The following is a 21,272-nucleotide window of genomic DNA, read 5'->3' on the forward strand; positions in this document are numbered from 1 at the left end:
TATCTAGTCAATACTTTGTATAATGAAAATATTTCAGAAAGGTGCCTTTCATGGTGCTCATTTCAGGCAGTGTTCTGATATAATAATACACGTTTGCACTTTAAGACCCTCCTGTATCTGTACAAACCAAATCACTGGAATTTACATTTTACATAGCTCAGGTGTATATATAATATTAAATGACCCATAAGTAGCCTCATCTTCATTCCACTGTAAAAGGTTTCTGCAAATTAATATGTCTAATGCATTACATCACTGTCAATGCTTAGCTCATGGGATGGACAAGTGTGATCAATCTTTGAGTCCGATAAAAGCTTTAGTGACAGTACATCCACCGAGATTCCGTCTCTTTGCTGCTGTATGTCTCTATCCATGTAATATGGTCTGTCTTTCTAGCCCTTAACTGGAAAGTATGCCTAGGTTGGCCTTGACTATCCATGATAAGTGCTCAGATAACATTTCAGAATGGCTGCATAAGTGCTCACTGGTGTTCTCTACTAACGTAAAGCCCAGGTGCAGCTTATTTTTCTAATTTAAACATCTCGTCACGTCTGTGACGGGCATTGCTCAGTTAATCCCCCAGTCTTGATACTTTAGCACCATGGAATCCTAAACAAACTGTTCACACGCCTTAAAAACAGCTTGTGCAGTGTGGAAGTTGTAAGACTGGAGCTACTGGGGGTTTTATACAAGAGTAGGCATCAAGCTAGGATAAAGTCTGTGTGTTAATGAGGGTCTGGAGCAAGCAAGAAATACCTGTGCTGGGTTCCGAAAGGGTCAGTCCAACCAAAACTGATATTTCAGTTTTTGGTAAATGATTGAACAGTTTCCTAGATCTTTTAGTTATTTTGGTGACAAAATCTCTGCTGTTGAGCTCTTTGTTGTGCATATTTGCCAAAGTCATTATGAAGGAGCCCCACTCTCCCTATTTGTTTGTATTCCTTTTTAGAACTGGTAAGATACAAAGCTCAAAGGTAGGCAGGACAAGGAGATCTCAATGTTGGTATCCCTAAGAGTGGTGCAGTTCACAATACTTCATATATAACTTAATATCCCTTTTGGGTCAAGAGAACCTTTTTAAACTGAACCTGTCACCAGATGGTGGAACATAAAATAACTTTACTAGACAGTAGCAGGCACCATAAGTTCCTCAAGCATACGTTTGGCTTCTAAAAATTATTTTCTCACTAGAAATTCCAACACCTTGGAAACTCTCAGTATCATACAGTATATAGAATTTAAAGTGTTACTAAACCTGGGATCCTGTATTCACTATATCTGGTCTCCCACAGTACACAGAACATGGAAATGCAATTATCTTAGTAAATATAAACTGCTAAATACCTTTTCTTATCAGCAGTTATAGCAATCTTGTAACTTTTATCAGTCTCTGATTAAAGCTTGTAGGAGGACTTTTTATACTTTTCTGACTGTTCTACAAGGCTGCAGGGCCCCTGACCCTCTGTCTGGACAGTGCTGATTGGCCCTGTGCTGATGCACCCTCCCAAGAAAAAAAAAAACACTCTTTAGCAATACACACCAAACTTGTTGTGCAGCAGGTTCACTGTAAACCTGAACAAGTAATTTGTAGCAAAATAAAAGATAGGTGTTCCACATGAGCGGAGCTAGTTTTTTTTCTTTTCTCATGGTCTTCCAGCATGATTTTGCGTCTTGTCTAATATTTTTACTTTTTACATTTTTTCTAGAATAATTTTAGAAGTCTATCTTTTGAGTATACATAGTTTTGCTTTGAACAGTAGAATCTCTTCTTTAATAAAACAACAATTTAAATTATTATAAAGTTAGTGAAATGGGCAGCAGGGCAGCATGGGCAGCAGGTCCTTTAAAAGTCTTTCATCTGCTATGGAACCTGCTGTCACCCATGTGTTTAGAAAAATGCAATTTTCGTCAAACCAGAGCATTGTTTGGACCTGATATGTTCAATTCCTATTACCTTGATACTCTGTACTCACCCAATACTGTTAATTCACTGTACCTGTGTTAATATTGATATTTACATTTATATTCTACGCTCAGGTGGAACAACTCTTTTTACTGTTTGTACTCTTTTTTGTTGAAAACGAATAAAAACCATTGAATTAAAAAAAAAACATAATAATTATTTACAAATAGTTTTGATGATCATATTTAGAAGTAACATAGGCAAATAAAAGGGAAAAACAAAGCAGTTTCTGAGCTGATCTCATACGTAACAATTGAAGGGGCTGTTCTATAATAATTGCCCCTAAAGCACATACAGAGTCCTGTACCATTGTTTCCAATGCTACACCTTTCACCTGTGTATTTTGGTTTGTGCATTTTTAAACAATTTCCTGGCAGCTTCCAAATAGGTAACCTTTCATATGAATAGGTAGCACATAGAAAGCACATGTTAAATTGTATATACATGCTCTTTGATGCACAGAGCTGCAAAGAGAAGTCTCCTCCTAAAAAAACACATTAGGAAATAACATTTTAGTCACAAAAAATTAAACTTACCTAAAGCCTAGAATGTGCTGTAGATAGAAACCAATCATATCCATTGTTTTTCTGGTTCAATTTAGAAAATAAATGCAAGGGTCTGCCATTCCACCAGTGGTTACAGAAACCGCTTAGGGTCCCGTATATAGAGAAGCAAAGTGTAAGTTCACTAACACCCTCCCCTCCCAAACCTCTCTCCCCCCTTCCCTGCTGAACTTACCTCTATGGGTTATGAGTTGTCAGTGCCCATACAGGCAGCGTAGCAATCGGGGGATTTGAAATCCCTTCTCTTCTTCCCCTTCTTTCTGTAGGGCTTTCAAGATGGATCAGAGCAATTCTGATTGTCGTCACATGCCCAGACCACTATATTGGGCACTAACCAGAGGGTGGGGAGGGTGTTAGCCACCTTTTCATTTTTTCTGAAAAGGTGAACTAACCCTTTAAGGCACAGGTGTCAAACACAAGGCCCGCAGGCCGAATCTGGCCCCCCAGGCCATTTCATGTGGCCCTTGCACCTCTCCTGCAGCTGCTGCATCTCCCTCATCTCTGCCCCCACCTTGTCTCAGCTGACAGCAGAATAGAGGACATAACTCTTCTGCCAGATCCTGTGCTTCTCCCTACAGCTGCAGAGAGGACCACCCCCCCTCTCAGCAGTTGGCAGCAGAGGGGAGGACACAACTCCTCCTACAGATCCTGCACCTCTCTGTGCAGCCACAGCACCCCCTCCTCTCCGCCTCCACTGGTCTTAGCATTCAGCAGACTCCGTCAGCTGAATCCAGCCCTCCTCTAGACCCTGCAGTTGCTGCTTCCCAGCTCCGCCTCCCGCTTCTTCCCAGCAGCAGCACATGGCAAAGGGGATGCACTGTGATGTAAGGGAGGGTGGGGGCTCTTGACTTCTGAGAGTGGTGGGCTACAGATAGAACTGGCCCTCTGAGGACGACCATACTGGTGATGTGGCCCGCGATAAAATTGAGTTTGACACCCCTGCTTTAAGGTAAAGCCTAATGTTTTTTCACCACACGCTTGAGAGAGTGATTTACTGCGGATTGTCATTTTTATGTTTGCATTGTAAATCCAAAATTAATTTGACCATACACTAACCAAATTTTGGGTAGTTATTGATGAACTGGTGGAATTTCGCTCAGTAAGTGGCCCTGTCTGCACCCTCCCACCCGATATCCTTCAATTCAAAAATCAAAGGAGCAAGGTGGAAAATTTTCGGTCCAACAATAGCAGCATCCAATCATAAGCAGCCACTGTCAATTACTCTGACAGCCACCAGCTGTGGCTGTCAGAATACAATAGGTGCAGTGGGATATTCTCTGCAATTATTTTTTTTTATACGGTATACAGGCTGAACAAAAAAAAATAAAATCTAAAAGTATATGGCCAACTTTAGTCAAAATCACAACCTTGTTTAGAGGTGATGAATTTGTGACTGATGGTACACATTTTTTTACTTTGTGCAGTGTTATTTGCTAACAGTCATTTATTTTTGTTGCAGTGCATCTCAGCTCCTAGAGAAGAATCCTTTCTCTATCAACAATCCATTAGGCAGTGGAACTGCTAACCCTCTACTGCCGTCACCCGCCAGCCTTCAACTTGCTCAGCTGCAGGCTCAGCTCACCCTACAGAGGCTAAAATTGGCTCAGACCACAAACACAGCTGCTGCTACAGTACTCAACCAAGTCCTCTCGAAGGTGGCTATGTCCCAGCCACTCTTTAACCCACTGAGAAATGCTCATATGATGGGTACCCCTGGGCCTGCAGGAATGGCCTCTCTTGGACCCGCAATGCATAATGCCCGATTTCCTTCTACTGGACTACCATTTTCTGCCCAAAACCCAGCAGCCATGGCCCCAAAACATACTCAGAATCCAAACCAAAACTCCATGCCACCCTTTGGTAAAGTCATGGGTGGAAATAAATTGGAGGGATTCCACACAGGTTCTCAGCCAGTTGGATCGGAGAAGGAACAGTCAGGGTATCATGGCTTCTCTTGTGGACAGGAAGAAACAATGGATGGTCGTTATCCTCCCAAACACAATAATGCAACAGGATTTAAGAATCAGTATTATGGCACACATGGACCTCATCATCCAATGAGCCATAAAGGTGATACTAGCCAGGGGGTCCATAAGATGTCCTCAAACAATCAGTGGGAATCCTCTCACCATTGGCAATCATCTAGTCAGCCCTTTGACGGCAGAAGCGAGCTCTACAACCCAGAAGAACCAACCCAAGACACAAAATTCAGCCCTTCAAGTTCTCCAGGTTTCAGCAGACACAATAATGGAAAACCCACAAATTCTGTCACTTCACTGAAGAATCTTAAGCCACAGGAGTTGAATGACTTCCATGGTATACCCCCCGGTCATCTACCCCACACCTGTACAATGTGCAACAAAAAAGTCTTCAATTTGAAGGTTGGTAAATATGTTTTTTTTTTTTCTGACATATGAGAGGGATAAGAAATTCATTTATGTATCCCTAGCTGTTCATGCATTATTTCTGTATAACTTACATGGGTGAATATGTTGCCTGGTTCTGTTTTACATAGTCACTGTTTTATGAAATTGGTTGTGTATGTATTTTATAGTCCATGAAGAAGCCGCCAGCAGGGATGGTGTTAGCTAGTTGGAGATTCCTGCTGGTGCATGTGAACTTTTTCACTTATGCATAAAAGTGGGAACCCTCTTTAAAATATTACTACCCTAGAAAGGCCATAACAAATAGCCAGGTTCTAATCTTTCAGATGGTCTGACAACTTGGCATTTCAGTGAGCAGGAGGTTTAAACCAGATACCAGGCAAGAGTCAATAACAGCTGGGTAGTTAGTGTATATTATTTTGTAGGAATGTAACATAGACCTGATATCAAGCAAGGGTCAGAGACAGCCGGGGAAACATCAAGTAAATAAGTATATGTGCAACCAAACCCCTCCCCCCACCCCAAATTTAAGCAGAGGTCACCTGTTGTCAGAGAGTAAGGCAGCATCTGTTGATATTACTTTGCATGCTCCTCTCCTCTGCACTTGTTCCTTATATCCTTCCCACCTGCAGTCTGTGAGTTATTGTTGGGATGTGATTTATTAACCCCTTGGTGCCGGACGCACGCAAATATGCGGCCTCTCCGCTGGTGGGCCTTGGAGCCGAGCGGCCACATATTTACGTGCATTGGTGTGAATACAGCTGTGCCAAGAGCTTGCATCCTGTATGGCAGTTACCAGCGGCTAACAAAAAGCTCCCAATGGCTACTTGCGATTGGGAGCTTTCCGATCACGGCAGTCACATGATCATAAACCCCGCCCCAGCATCCTAAACCCCTTAAACGGCCAAAAGGCGCTGGCTCCAAGGGGTTAATAAACATTCTCTGTTTAAAAGCCATAAGTTAGCACTTTCTACGGCTGGTGGCTCTCGGTCCTGGTTTTCACTGACACCTCTGGACCCCACTGGCAGTTATGAGCAAAAATAGTTTAGCCATGACATAATAATCACATCCTAACCAGGGGCTTTATGAACAAAATTCAGTGTGGAAATACACACATTAGTCACATTGCAGGGTTTATTTGCAGTGGCTGTGTACAGTGAATGCCTGACTTTGCATTTTCTTTTACTTTCACTTTCAGTGCTTATGGTAGATGGGGCAAATAGAGAGGGGGGAATATCCCAAATGAGGACACAGACAGCGACGGAAGTTGACAGATAAAATTACAGTATTATAAAAAATAGAAAAGTAGTAGAGTGTTGTACCATGTTAACCATCAATCCATGCACAAAGCTTTGATGCCATTTCTTGGATAACTTAAAAGCGAAGTTGAGTTTTTTTTTCTTTTGGAATCATACTTACCTAGGTGGATGCAGCATCAGTCCCCAACTGGCTGTAAGGCTGAGAACAGAGTGATCCAAAACTGCTGATCGCTCAGTTCTCAGTGCTCCATGAGCAGGGAGCTGATGACTGTCAGTCACTGCCACTGGCTCTCTGCTCTGCCCCCGTGCTTACTGGAGCTTTGGCTGTACTTCTCCTTTAGGTTTTGAAAAATTCAAGTTTTCGGGACAGCTCAGATCTCTTCTTCAGGCTTTATACATTTTTGAAAAATAGTTCAGAAACCCACTTACTTATATACTTTATTTATATATAAGTTACAAGAAGGAACAATAATAAATACTATAGATTAATAAAATGGAAGCATTTTTTTCTTGACACATTTTAGTTGTAAAGGCTTTTGTAAGAGATACGAGATCGGAGTTTAGAGGAGTTCTCAAGGCAGTTAACGCACAGAAAGGGATTTCAGGCACAAATCTCTCCTCCAATGACAGTATTTTTGAAATGTTCATAGAAGCAAATACAGCCTTTGTCATCCCATACTTGTCACCTCATTGCATTCTTTTGAATTGTCCACACTTTTAATCAAAAGCTTGAGAAAAACAGACTCTCTCTTTCTTTCACTGATAGAGTAGACACAGCTCCATATCTTCTTAGACCCTTGGGCTTATGCTGCTCTCTCTTCAGGAGTAGGACTAGGCGGAAACAAATTTGGCTATGCCCCCGAGGCAGTCCCAGAGGGGTATAGCCTCACTTCCTGCTATAGGACTTACATTTTTTCTGCCTAGTCAGGAGTAAGGACCTAGCTCCCTGCTGGGATCTACGGTCCTGGCATTTTTTCCTTTTTAAATTGAATTTTTTTCTTCCTTTGTTATTTTCTGTTCCTGTGAGAACTACAATCAATTCAGTTCCTGTGTGAACTACAATCAACAGCCAGACTGGGTGATGTACTGGATATCATAGATCCTTATGGTCTTCCCAGTCTGGCCTGCAAGTGCAACTAGCTTGGCTGCGACATAGCCCCACTGGACAGGGGCCGGCCAGCGAGTGAAACACCTCACGAGGAAGCATAGCCCTGGTCACGACCAGAGTCGCAGCGTACCTCTGGCCGCAACACCCCTATTCCAAGAGGGTGCGGTGGACTGCAAGGAGTCATGCCTGCTTGGTTCCCAGGTGTGGTGAGTAGTGTCCCCCCCTCTCTTCTCTGGGGAATGCTGGGGTGGACTCGGGCCCTTCCTCTGGTTGGTAGGTCCCTTCTGTGCCCTTCCTTCCCTTATGATCCCCTCTCCCCTTTTCACTGGCGAGGTTCCCCTGTAATGGTTGCCCTCACCTACCCCCCTCTTCCCCCCTTGGGGTGCACGGGTGTTTCTGAGTGAGGAGTGTCCCTGTTTGGTGAAGGGCTGGATGGTGGGAGCGCACCACCGGTGGCTCCTTTCTGGTGTGCCTGTGACAATGGCTGTGTGGGGGGTCCCTGTGAGGGCTCCCCCTTTGGTGGACTGCAAGTCCCTGGGGATCCAGTGGGGTCCTGGTTGCCTCAAGGCGTCGCCATTTTGTTGTGGATGGCTGTATTCAGCCTCGGCGGCCATGTTTTTGGAGTTTCCTATTGTAGTCAATGCGGCAGCCATTTTCTTGAAGTCTGGAGGGGTGACGTGTGGCGGGGGCCTCTGTATCCAGTTCTGAGTGTATGGTGGTGAGTCCCTGTGGGTATACAGCCCCTTCTCTGCTATAGCAGCGCCGCTGGTGCGCTGATCCTTGTAGTACCACAGTGGTTGTGATGTGAAGGGGTTTTTTTGCAAAAAAAAAAAAAAACAGTTTTCATTGTACACGGTGCGACCTCTGATTTAATTATGGAGCGAGTATCACCACCTGACCCACTTTCAGAAGCTGCGGGACCCTCTGGGTCTCAGTCTGCCCTGGCGGCCATGACGGCAGCCCTGCAGTCACTTGTGTCAAAGGTTGATATGGCCCTGCAAAAGCGGCCTTGCAAGAAGTGCCCCACGCCTTTGCTTGCATCCCCCTCCTCCTCAGAGTCTGAGGTGGATTTGGTCGCCGCGGATGAAAGTCAACCCACTGGGTCTGCTTCCATGCCCCTGAGTGCTCTAACAGTGAGGATGAATCCTCTTTGACTGCAGCCGTGCATGAAATAGCGCTGGTGGAGGCACTGATTGTGTCAGTGTGGGAAACTTTAAAGTTGGAAGACTCAGCTAATGCTGAGTCAGTTGCGCTGGTGCGGTTTGGCACCCGCAGATCATCCAAGGTGACTAAGGTGTTTCCCTTTCCTGCCTATTTTGACAAGATTGTCGCTAGTCAGTGGGGATCCCCGAAACGCATGCTTGGAATACCTAAGCATTTCGCTAGAAGATATCACTTTGAGGCGTCTCTCTTGAAGAAGCTGACAGGTCCACAGACGGTGGACTCTCAGGTTTCCAGGTTGAATAAGGCCACACTTTTACTGGTGGAGGATTCCCCCTCCTTTAAGGACCCTGTGGACAAGAGAGCTGAGGCTCTGGTCCAATACCTTTTCACCGTGAAGGGTTCAATTTTGAGGCCGATATTTGCCATCACCTTGGTATCCCAGACTTTACCTGAATAAGCAAAAATCTTACGCCAGGATCTGGAAGGGATCAACATCCTCCTGAGCTGGCAGATCAGTTGATTTAGGGGCTACAGCATATCTGTGAAGCATCCTTGGATGCGGCCCCTTTGCCTGGCAGGGCATCTGTGACAGCGGTGATCCTTCGCCGCATGATATGGTTAAGGCACTGGTCTGCCGACCAGGCTTCTAAAAAAGGTATTGACTAATCTCCCTTTTGTAGGAGACCATAAGTTCGGTGCCTCTATGGAGGAGATTATTAAAGGTCTTATGGAAGGTAAGAGTACTTTGCTTCCGCAGGTTGCTAAGGGCAAGGAACCTCGTCTTAAATGCGGTCCTTTTGTTCACCCATATCTTCGCGGGCGGCTCAAAGAGACCCTGGACTGGTAGATCAAAAGCGGGTTCTGTTAGTTCCGCAGACAAGCCTTCCTCAGTCTGAAGGGGCGCCCTCACCCATATCTGGGGTGGGGGGACGTCTTTGTTTCTTTCCGGACCCGTGGGCCTTGCTCATTCAGGACAAATGGGTCCATGAGTTGATTCGGTCCAGTTACAAGATCGAGTTTTGGTGTTTGCCTCTAGCAAAGGTTCTTTCCTTCCAACCTACACCTGTCTCACGATCGACTGCAGGGCCTTTACGGGGGGGGGGGGGGGGTGCAGGACCTGTTGGCACAAGGAGCCTTTGTGCCGGTTCCAGAGTCAGAATGTTTTCAAGGCTTTTATTCAAATCTGTTTACTGTTCCCAGGAAGGAAGGCAAGGTCCCCCCCGATCTTGGACCTCAGGGCTCTGAACCACTTTGTGCGGGTTCAGAAATTTGGATGGAGTTCATTCTCACGGTAGTGGCATTCCTTCATCAAGGGGACTTTCTGGCCTCTATCAATATCAAGGAAGCTTACCTTCATATCCCAATATATGTCAGGCACCAGTGTTTTCTTCGCTTTGCCGTGGACGAGGAGCACTATCAATTTTTGGCTTTACCCGTTGGTCTCGCCTCAGCTCCTCAGGTGTTCACGAAAGTGTTGGCCCAGGTGTTGGCCTTGCTCAGGAAGAAGGGCATTGCGGTGTTGGGATACCTAGACGATCTGCTTCTGCGTGCAGTGTCTTCATCGGCTCTAGAAGTACATTTGGACATTACTGTGTGCAAACTCTGCAAGAGTTTGGCTGGACGCTGAATTTTCGAAAATCAGCTCTTACTCTGTCCACCAAGCTGGGCTACCTGGGCCTGATGCTGGATTCGGCCTCGGCATTTCTTCCACAAGCAAAACTGCTGAAGTTGCAGGATGCGATTAGACTCCTGTTGTCCAACCGTCGGTCGTCTCTCAGGACTTGCATGCAAGTGCTGGGCCTGATGGTTTCCACCGTCGAAGCAATTCCATTTGCTTAGTTCTGTACCAGACCTCTGCAAAGGGAGATTCTTGTGAAATGGAACAAGGATCCATAGTCACTAGACAATCTGATCCTGTTGAGCCGGGGTATGAGAGGCTCTCTGACCCTGTGGCTTTGCTTTCCAGCGCTTCGACTAGGGAAGTCCTTTCTCCTCCTGTATTGGACAGTGGTTTCCACGGATGCCAGCCTGTCTGGGTGGGGAGGTGTCTTGGGTGTTTACTTGGCTCAAGGAGGTTAGACTCGGGAGGAATCCAGTCTGCCAATCAACATCCTGGATATTTGGGCAATCAGGCTTTGTCTGTCCCAGTGGACGTATTGCCTGCAGGGGTGCCCAGTAAGGGTATAATTGGACAATGCCACGGCTGTGGCATATGTCAATCATCAAGAAGTGCCCTGGCGGCCCAGGAAGTAGCCAGCATCCTAAGGTGGGCAGAAGGATATGTTCCGGCCCCCTCTGCTGTGCATATTCCAGGGGTAGTGATTTGGCAGGCGGACTACCTCAGTCGGCAGTCGCTGGATCAGGGAGAATGGTCTCTCCATCCGGAGGTTTTTCATCGACTGTGTCTCCGGTAGGGGACTCCCGATGTGGACCTGTTGGCCTCCTGTCTCAACAGGAAAGTGCAGAGGTTCCTGTCAAGGTCTCGGGATCCTCTGGCCGACGTCGCAGACGCCCTGGTGGCCTCTTGGGTCAGTATCGTCTGATTTATGCCTTTCCCCCAATACAACTTCTGTCAAGACTGCTATGCAGAATCGAGGTGGAAGGGATTCCGGTCATTCTGGTGGCACCAGACTGGCCTCGCCGGTCTTGGTACGCAGGCTTAGTAAGGCTGGTAGCCTTAGTAAGGCTGCTTTACAGTCGCTGGCTTTAACGGCATGGCTATTGAAAGCCAGGTGCTGAAGGACATAGGGCTGTCGGAGTCAGTGATTCCTACGCTGTTGAAAGCTAGAAAATCTACTTCCAGGAAGGTTTATCATCGAGTTTGGTGGGCATACATTACTTGGTGTGAATCTCGAGGGGTTTCTCCCCGTTCTTTTTCTGTGTCTCATCTGCTGGAGTTTCTACAACTAGGAGTAGATCAGCGTTTGGCTCTGGGCACCATCAAGGGCCAGATTTCCGCCTTGGCCATATTTTTTCAAAGACCGTTGACTGTGAATTCCTTGGTTCACACTTTTGTGTAGGGGGTTCGCCATCTGGCTCCTCCGGTGAGATCCCTGGTACCTCCGTGGGATCTCAATTTAGTACTGTCGGTACTTCAAAAGCCTCCTTTTGAAAATGTTTGTGAACTTTCTTTGCTCACCCTGTCACAGAATGTGGCCTTTTTGGTGGCTATTACTTCTGCGCGTAGGGTGTCTGAGTTGGCTGGGTTGTCCTGTCGGTCACCTTACCTGGTGTTTCACAGGGACAAAGTGGTGTTACGATCCTGTCAGGCGTTCCTTCCTAATGTCGTCTCGGGATTTCATTTAAATAAGGATATTGTGTTGCTGTCTTTATGTCCTAAGCCAAAACATCCTAAAGAAATTGCCTTACACTCCTTGAATGTGGTTCGGGCAATCAGAGTGTACCTGGCGGCGACTGAGTCGATTGATAAATCTGATTCTTTGTTTGTCCTTACGGATGGATCTCGTAAGTGGCAGGCCGCATCTGCTGCGACCATTTCCAGATTGATCAGGCAGACAGTGGTGCAGGCCTATTCTATTAAGGATCAGGTTCCTCCCTTCCCTGTCAAGGCGCATTCTGCAGGGGCGCTTATTGCCTCCTGGGCCTTCCGTCATCAGGCATCAGTGGTTCAGGTGTGCAAGGCAGCTACGTGGTCATCTGTGCACACATTCACAAAGTTCTATAAGGTGGATGCCCTTGCATCTTCGGATGCTGCATTTTCCCGCAAAGTTTTGCAGGCTGGGGTTGCAGAGGCTCCTGCCTCTTGAGGGTGTATTTTTTCCTGGTGGTGAGCTCCAGTTGTTCCTGGTGAGCTCCTGGTTTACCTGGTTGGCTATGTTTAGCCCTTGTTGGGAATGATATCTATACCTCCTGGAACTACCTCAGGGGCATAGCCAAATTTGTTTCCACCTAGTCCTACTCCTGAAGAGAAAGTAGCATAAGCCCAAGGGTCTAAGAAGATATGGAGCTGTGTCTATCAGTGAACCTCAGAGAAAAGGATTTTACGGTAAGACAGAAATCCAGTTTTTGTTTTCAGAAATCTGAGAATTGATAAAAAATATAATGCAACATAAAATTGCTGTTCTGTTTTAGACCCCGGTCCAGAGTTTAGAATTTGCATGTAAATTTACATTCCCTTTCCAGCCTCTCTTTTCATGATTTTTTATTGAAAAGTGTTTTACAACAGAAAGACATAAACCACATTAGAAAATAACATTGGCGTAATGCCAAGCCATACATCTTTATAAACTTACAAAAAGAAAAACAAAGTACATCACATGTGGTAAGGATATCGGGACTTGCTGAAGTCCATGGCTGTGGTAGGCCTAACCTCATACATGAGGATAACAAAATCTTACCTCCATGGTATTTGGCAACTTAAAAAGACTCTTTTCATGATTTGAAGTTCCCCATCAATTATCATAATTTTTATATTATGTATGCTGTGGTCCCTGCTGAGGAGAATGGTTGGGTGGTATTCCTGGAATCGCCACTACTACACATCCACAAGCACCCAACCTACAACAGCTTATTGTGAGAGGTTCCCTAAACATTCCAGTACTAAATGGAACACCTCCCATGATATGAAACCTGCACACAGTTCTACATCATGGATAGTATAGCAAAATCAGGAGTACAGAATAAAGGGTAACTTATGCTGAAGATTTTCAAATATGTGCAAAATGCCCCAGAGGACTCTATGGGGTTGATTTACTAAAGGCAAAGAGACTGCACTGTGCAAGTGCAGTTGATCCAGAGCTTAGTAAATGTGCAGAAACTTTGCTGACTTCCATCATCCAATCATGTCCAGAAATGCTGTTTTGTCAAGAGAACCTTTACCACATTGACTAAACTCTGCAGCAACTGCACTTTGCAAAGTGCACAGTCTATTCACAATTAAAAACAAAACATTTTTCCCTGTGGCGTAACATTTCTGAAGCAGAGACTATAGCATAAATGATCTAAAAATGATGTTACTGACTGGGAAATTCAAATCACAAAATGAGAGTCTGGAATTGAAATGTAATTTTTACACAAATTTCAACTCTGGACCAGGGTTTAATTCAGAACTGCTATTTTCTCTAAACACAAGTAACCTCATTGCAGGTAAATGCACAGTGTAAGTGCCAGTTCACACTTCAGCGATGTCAGACATTGCATGTGATTCGCAGCGCACTGCTCTGCAAATCACATGCGATGTCTCTGCGTTGCAAATTCAGTCATACACATTGTTGATACAGATATACAGATACGCACCAGAATCGGAATGGCACGGGTGTTCACACCTATGCAATCCATTTTATATCCGAACGGACAGTTTTCACTGCGATATGCGAACTGATCTTGGGGTGTCGCTGACTTTGTAATGACACCCCCAGCGATTCGCATATGGCAGTGTAAACTGCCTGCGAGTCGAGTGCAATGCGGGAACCCGCAGTGGATTTGCAGGGTTCCCGCATCGCATATGTGTGAACCGGCACTGAGTTATATGATCTAAAAACATTAAATGCATTTATTTTTGCTGGCAGAACTGTCTTTTAAATGTATATAAACACGTTTCTAGTTTCTTTGCAAACAACTATCTTGGGATCAACAATGGTTAGTCTACAAGGAAATATTGATTTTTGTAATGATACATTTATCTAAAAATATCTACTTGACCATGGTTTCTCGACCAAGGTTTCATGGAACTCAAGGGCTCCTCCAGAGGTTGCTAGGGGTTCCCTGAGCAATGAGTACTTTCCGCCTCTCAGATAAGTTTGCACTGACACCAATGATCATTTTATCTATCTATCTGTAAGGGGATAGCTCTTCCCAATGACCACAAGGGTAAGAAGCATTCTTCCCACTGACCATCACACCAGAGGCATACCTACAGGGGTTGCAATTGCAACTGGGCCCCATGCTCCAGGGAGCCTGTGCGGCTCCCCTGTACACCTGGATAGGAGAGGGCAGCATGTTGAGAAATCACTGCCCTCCTTTTTCCTCCTGTAGCTGAAGGAGGAAAATGGAAGAGATTGGTTCCTCTGTATGCTGCCCCCGCCACCCCTCCTATCCAGTTCACTTGTTTTCTGCTGTCTCTGGACCTATGTGTGCTCCCCCAGTTCCCCCCATACCCCCCCCCCCCCACTGTGCTCCCTCCCCTCTCTTGCTGGCTGCTGCAGGGGATGTGTCACAATAGAGAACCAGGAAGTGGTCAGTAAATATGTAATTTGCCAGCTCCTTCCTTTTCTGAATGGACAGAGTCATAGTCACTGACACTGTAAAAAAACAAAATGATAAAAAATAATACAATTAAAATACCAAAAAGTAAAAACTACTGACACCAGTGGGTGAACTTCCAGGATCGCAAAGGTCACGCTTGCGAATGGCCCTGGCATTCCACCACCGTGGGGGGCCCCAAGATGGCAGGAAGGGGACCAACTGCAGAACTTGTGAAAGGGTCCCGCTGTGGGACCGTAATAAAGGGCCCCGCAACGAGAGTAAAGGACCCCAGGATCAGTGGGAAGAGCCCCAGGCTTGAAGGGAAAGGCCCTGGCCAGGGGTCCGGGGGGCCCTTCATGGTTTCTTGCATCAGGGCCCTGAAGGGTCTAGTTACGCCTCTGTATCACACTAATGCATCATGAGTTACAGATATAGTAATTTTTAGCAAGGTTCCCTGAGACCAGAAAGTTATTTCAAGGATTCATCTGTGTTCAAAAGGTGGAGAAAGGCTGATTTAGATGATGTGGATAACAGGATCCATCTGGAAGTGAAACAGTGCACTACCGACAGTGTTGGGGTAGTTACTCAAAAAATGTAATTAGTTACTAGTTACTTCTGTAAATTGTAATGAGATTACTTTACTAGTTACTGCATTTGAAAAGTAACTTCACTACTTATTACTTTACTTTCCTCTTTCTTAATTGACCGTGTAGAAGAAGATACATGACACTCTTTCTGCATAGAGTTTATTGTATAAACACAGGCTTTGGGAAACATGAGAACAAAACCTGAAAAAACAGAATAAAACATAAAGTGCAACAAAAAGTCATAAACTTCATCCCTCTCTATTCTTCGAAATAACAATTGTATCGCACGGCTTGGGTAACGCAGGAAAGCGCTTTCCTATAGCCTAGTAAAGTAGTGTAGTTACCTCCTATAGCCTAGTAAAATAGTGTAGTTACCTCCTATAGCCTAGTAAAGTAGTGTAGTTACCTCCTATAGCCTAGTAAAGTAGTGTAGTTACCAATATTAGTATGGTAACTAGTTACTTTACTTAGTTACCAAAAAAAGTAATGTAGTTACTGTAATCAGTTACTTTGTAACTAGTTACCCCCAACACTGACTACTGATTACATTTCTGTATTCTACATCCCATAAAAGTCACATAAATGACTGTAAAGCTTGGAGCCTGAAAAAGCTTCTTGGGTGATACTTCTGGTATGACCTGTAAATAGCTGGGAAGTTTGTAAAGCTGCTCCCCGGGTCCAGGTGTTTGCAGTCCCGGAGGAGGCTCTGTGAAGGCTGAGTATCTACTTTTGAGTGACATCATGTGTTTCTTTTCACAGTATCAGCTGACAACACTTATATCTGGCTGGCGTGCATGTTACGCTCTCTTACATGTAACCTGTCAGCAATATGTTTAGGTTACAATTATGCTCGGGAACCCTGAGTCTTAGAGCTGTCTTTCAACCAGTTTTTTGTGATTATTTAGATCATTTATCCTGGTTCATGATAAATGATGGTTTACTAATACTAGCTGGTTTTGGTCAAAAGTCAAATTCTAGATTCCCTCAATTTCAACAAAAACTGAGACATTGTCAGAGCAACTAAATTCACAAAACAGAAACAATTAAGTTCATTTTCCAGGGTGTAACTGCTAATATAATAATGGTGTAAACTAGGGTAAGGCCTCACGCACATTTAGAGATAGTCTTTACATAGAAATTTGCTGGCAGCGAGATCTGCCTAAAAAAAAAAAACGTCGGTATGATGTGCGCATGTAATTGACTGCCAGCACAGATTAATAATGCTTACATGTTAGCCCTAAATGAGTCCAGAGTAGGGCTGCAACTAATGATTATTTTCATGTTTGAATAGTTGGCTGATTATTGTTTCAAATAATCTTTTAAAAACCTTGATAAAAGGGTAGTGTATAATTTAGTTATGTAAAGTTTAACCACTTTACCACTAGAGGATTTTGCTGTCTTACGTCTGGGCACTTTTTGCGATTCGGCGATGTGCGACTTTAACTGACAATTGCGCGGTCGTGCGACGCCATACCCAAACTAAATTTACGTCCTTTTTTTCCTACAAACAGAGCTTTCTTTTGGTGGTATTTGATCACCTGTGCGATTTTTACTTTTTGCGCTATAAACAAAAAAAGACCGTAAATTTTGAAAAAACAACAATATTTTTCACATTTTTTTATATGAAATTCCCCCCAAAAAAATGTAAAAATCAAATTTTTTTTACATTTTTGGCCAATTTGTTTTCTGCTACCTATGTTTGGTAAAAAAATTCACAATAAGCGTATTTTGATTGGTTTGCGCAAAAGTTATTGCGTTTACTAACTAAGGGAAAGATTTCTGTCATTTTTGGTGTTTTTTATTTTAACGAGTAATGGCGGCGATCTGCGATTTTCTTTGCGGGACTGCGACATTGCGGCGGACAGAACGGACCCTTTACTGACATTTTTGACACTTTTGGGGATACCAGTGACATTAATGCAGTAATCAGTGCTATATATATGCACTGTTACTGTAAAAATGACACTGGCAGGGAAGGGGTTAATTTTATTGGAGAGGGAGGGGTTAATGTATGCCTGGTGCTTACTAACGTGTGTGGGGGGAGGTGACTGAGTGACACAAGGACAGATCCAGGGTTCAGCTATGCTGAACCCTGCAATCTGACCCTGCCTGTCACTTAGGAGATCTGCCCGCTTGTGTTTACACAAGCGGGCGGATCTCCACACTAGATCCCCGACGATCGGGGAAGAGCAGCGGCGATCGCCGCTGCTCCTCCCCTGGCCCGACTCCCGCTGTGACTGAATACAGCAGGAGCGAGCCTCCGGCGGCGCGCGCGCGCCGCCGAGATTGGTGAGTGTCTGATGACGTAGATCTACGTCGTCAGACGATAACAGACCACTTTGCCGCAGTACTATCAACGTAAGCAGACGGCAAATGGTTAAAAAAAGACAATTTATTATTGAATCTTCTCCAGCTATATGTTTAGGGAGCAAAATATCAAATCCACTCTCAGAATAACGGACATAAAAGATATATATAATATTAGAGGTTGGATCTGGTACATATCATCAGACTCGGCAATCAAAATTTTTATTTGAAGAAAAAATAATGTAAAAGGAGATTTTCAGACAGGATTCTAATATATAATGCACGACATACTACCTTGTCATAGGCAGGTAGCTCGATACAAGCTTCGTGCCTGCTGCCACTTATGCTGGCCATACATGAACAAATTTTTCCTTTGAAAATTTTAATTTTGAGAACTGATTTTTCTAATCATAAATGGGGTCAAATCAACGTTCGTTTAAACCACAGTGACAAGAACGTTTGAAGGAACAGGATAGAAAACTTTTCTTGATCAAATGAATGTTTGTACAGTGTATGTGGTTTTCCTTCAGAAGTTACATTTATTTAAAATTAAATGTTAACCCCTTGGCGCCGGCTCCCGCTTGCCCTTTAAAAAGGTAGTAAACTCAGACAATCTAACTCCTAATCTGCAATATGCAACTTCATGTTGCTCTTTATAATCATTGCGCCACATATATTATGAAAATTAAAATGTTCTTACTTGCTCAAATAAACTGTTTCTGAATGTTCCAGCTAGTATGTTGCTGCCGCCATTATAAGTCTGTCTTCCACATAACAACAGTAATGTATTTTCGCCCTAACTATGTCTCCATGGCCATAATCCCACGCATGCGCACCTATCTTCGGTTCTGCTCTCCATCTCTCCGTCTCTTAAGCCCCCGTTCACACTGGGGCGACGCTACTTCGCACCGCGACCTCCGAGGTCGCGGTGCGAGCAGCGCGCGGCGAACTCGGAGCGGCCGCCACGGACTTCACAACATTGAAGTCTATGGCGGTTGCCTCCTGGTCGCCCCAAAGAAGCTCCGGACCCTTTTTCTGAGTCGGAGTGACTTGTGTCGCTCCTATCAGAACGGGTCCGCAGCTTCCCTATGGGAGGCGACCTGCGGCGACCTGTGAGGCGACCAGGTCGCCTCACAGGTCGCCCCAGTGTGAACAGGGGGCTTAATCTCCACAACCCCTGTGACGTAGCAAGTCACATGGGGTTAAGGCTCAGCATCTGAATGGGGAACTGGGAAGGAGTGTCGCAGGATCTCGGGGCTGACGTTGACCTAAGGAAATGACGCAGCCCCGGCATATACACAGCATTAATCCTGCACGAAAAGCTTGCTGAAAAATAGGACCAATAGCACATGCGCCAGTGACGTCATTGAAAAGAAAACTTTGGATTACACAGAATGCAAGCAGATAAGAAGACATAAACACAGAGCACACAGTACTATAGGCTGCATTGAATAATTTAAAAGAAACTTGCTAGACTGGGTTTACAACTGCTTTAAGGGGTTTCGATTGCCAGGTGGTGGGGTGGGACTTATGGCCATGTGGTGGCCCTGATTGCTCCCACACATCAATTTGACGTTCTATCCACTATTTTGAATATTAACCGGTTTATTAGAAATCTCATGTTGAAGAAACATTTTTTGCAGGTGACAATGGAAGACAATACTACCCCATACATGATCCAGTCAGACGATTGTTCATCATTTTTGTTTAACAACCTAACTGCAATATCCACCCTTGAGCATTTACAATCTGAATCAACTAAATGGTTGTATGGCATTGACAACACCTTTATTTTTACTGGGGATAAATATTTTTATCCTGTCCAGGCTAAAAGTGAAGCAGTTTGTTGTAGAGAAGGAGCTAGACAAGCTGAGGGAGTCGTCTGAATCACATACACGCCCCACCAAATTTAATTTAAATAAGGCAGAATATCTGGCCCTACCGTAGTAGTTCTGGATGCTGTGAGTTATAGAATTGATGCACTTAGACAGTTAAATGATACCAGTACATAAAGGTTGCTCAGCTCTGACCTCACAGAGACTATACAGCAGAAATTACTGCAACCTTTGGATGATGGTGCAGATATGGGAGTAATGGATCGAAGGACGATTGATTTTTTTATTCATGAAAAAACCAGTTGTACCCATATTCCATCTTCCAACGGTCCATAAGCAAACTTATTCCTGTAAGAGGGATGTCCGATAGTGGCGGGCATCGGGTCTCCATTTGAAAGACTTAGTAAATGGGTTGATGAGCATCTTCAACCTCTTGTTAAACGATTGCCAGGACACCTTCTAGCCCATAAAAAGGCAATTAGGTGGTCATCCAATAATAGCTGGATAACTGTGGATGTAAAAGCTTTGTACTCCTGCATAGCGCACCACTTAGCCCTTGCAGCAGTCAAACATTATTTAACTCGATATTGTTTGAATTTTTTTCATGCCTTGATGGGCTCTAAAATTTCTCTCTTACTAGAGAATTTTTATATGCGGTGGTGGGAGGAAACTTTTGTATTTTTCCACGACAACCCATATAGGACACATATAGATTGGTATTGTCGTTTTATAGACGATCTGATCTATGTGTGGAGTGGTCCAGTTCATGCAATAGAGCATTTTGTACATTATCTCAGTGCCAACCATTTAAACCTGGGGTTCACATATAACTGACTCTGATAGTATTGACTATCTGGATGCAGAGTTGTATAAAGTACTCGAAACCCATACTCGAGTAAAAGTACAAGTGCTCGATCAAAAAGTGACTTGAGTAGAAGTACTTAAGTATTCAACATTTTTTGTACTTAAGTATTGCAAGTAGTTTTTTTTTTTAATTTTGCTACTCAAGTACTGAAAGTAAAAGTAGCAGTAGTTTTGAAAAAAAAATTGCTACTCAAGTACTGAAAGTAAAAGTACAAGTACTGTGTTATGTAGTTATTAACCACTTAAGCCCCGGAAGATTTTACCCCCTTCCTGACCAGGGTTTTTTTTGCGATTTTTTACTGCGTGACTTTAACGGACAATTGCGCGGTCGTGCGACGCTGTACCTAAACGAATTTCACGTCCTTTTTTTCCCACAAACATTGCACAGGTGGTATTTGATCACCTGTGCGATTTTTTCGATCATGTGCTATAAACAAAAAAAGAGCGTAAATTTTGCAAAAATAACAATATTTTTCACTTTTTTTTATATGAAATTCCCCCCCAAAAAAATGTAAAAATCAAAATTTTTTAACATTTTCGGCCAATTTGTTTTATGCTACCTATGTTTGGTAAAAAAAATTGCAAAAAGCGTATTTTGATTGGTTTGCGCAAAAGTTATCGCGTTTACTAACAAAGGGAAAGATTTTTGTCATTTTTGGTGTTTTTTTTTTTTTAACGAGTAATGGCGGCGATGTGCGATTTTTTTTGCGGTACTGCGACATAGCGGCGGACAGATCGGACCCTTGACTGACATTTTTGACACGCTATTTGCACTGTTACTGAAAAAATTACACTGGCAGGGAAGGGGTTAACTGTATTGGACAGGGAGGGGTTAAGTGTGTCCTAGGGGCATGCTTCTAACTGTAGTGGGACATGTCTCCTATTGTAAAAACAGAGATCAACGGTTCTACATAGTAGAACCGTCTGATCTCCATTTTTACACAGGGGAGAATGACAGGCGGCTTGTTTACATAAGCCGCTCCGCCTTTCTCCCGCTCTACCGACGATCGTAGTGTGACCGGCGGACATCGGGT

At 44.2% G+C, this 21,272-nt stretch overlaps 1 protein-coding gene across 3 annotated transcripts in view; it reads left to right on the top strand.

Moving 5' to 3' along the window:
* RBM20 (RNA binding motif protein 20) overlaps window positions 1-21,272 on the top strand; it is a 407,155-nt gene that overhangs the window by 255,627 nt on the left and 130,256 nt on the right. For all 3 annotated transcript variants that reach the window (XM_082269244.1, XM_082269245.1, XM_082269246.1), the window contains exon 2: window positions 3,986-4,907. In XM_082269244.1, coding sequence (XP_082125370.1) covers window positions 3,986-4,907 — 922 coding nt within the window. The remainder of the gene's footprint in view (window positions 1-3,985; window positions 4,908-21,272) is intronic.

Source organism: Pelophylax lessonae (assembly GCF_965119305.1).
Source record: "Pelophylax lessonae genome assembly, chromosome: 9".
Lineage (NCBI taxonomy): Eukaryota > Metazoa > Chordata > Amphibia > Anura > Ranidae > Pelophylax > Pelophylax lessonae.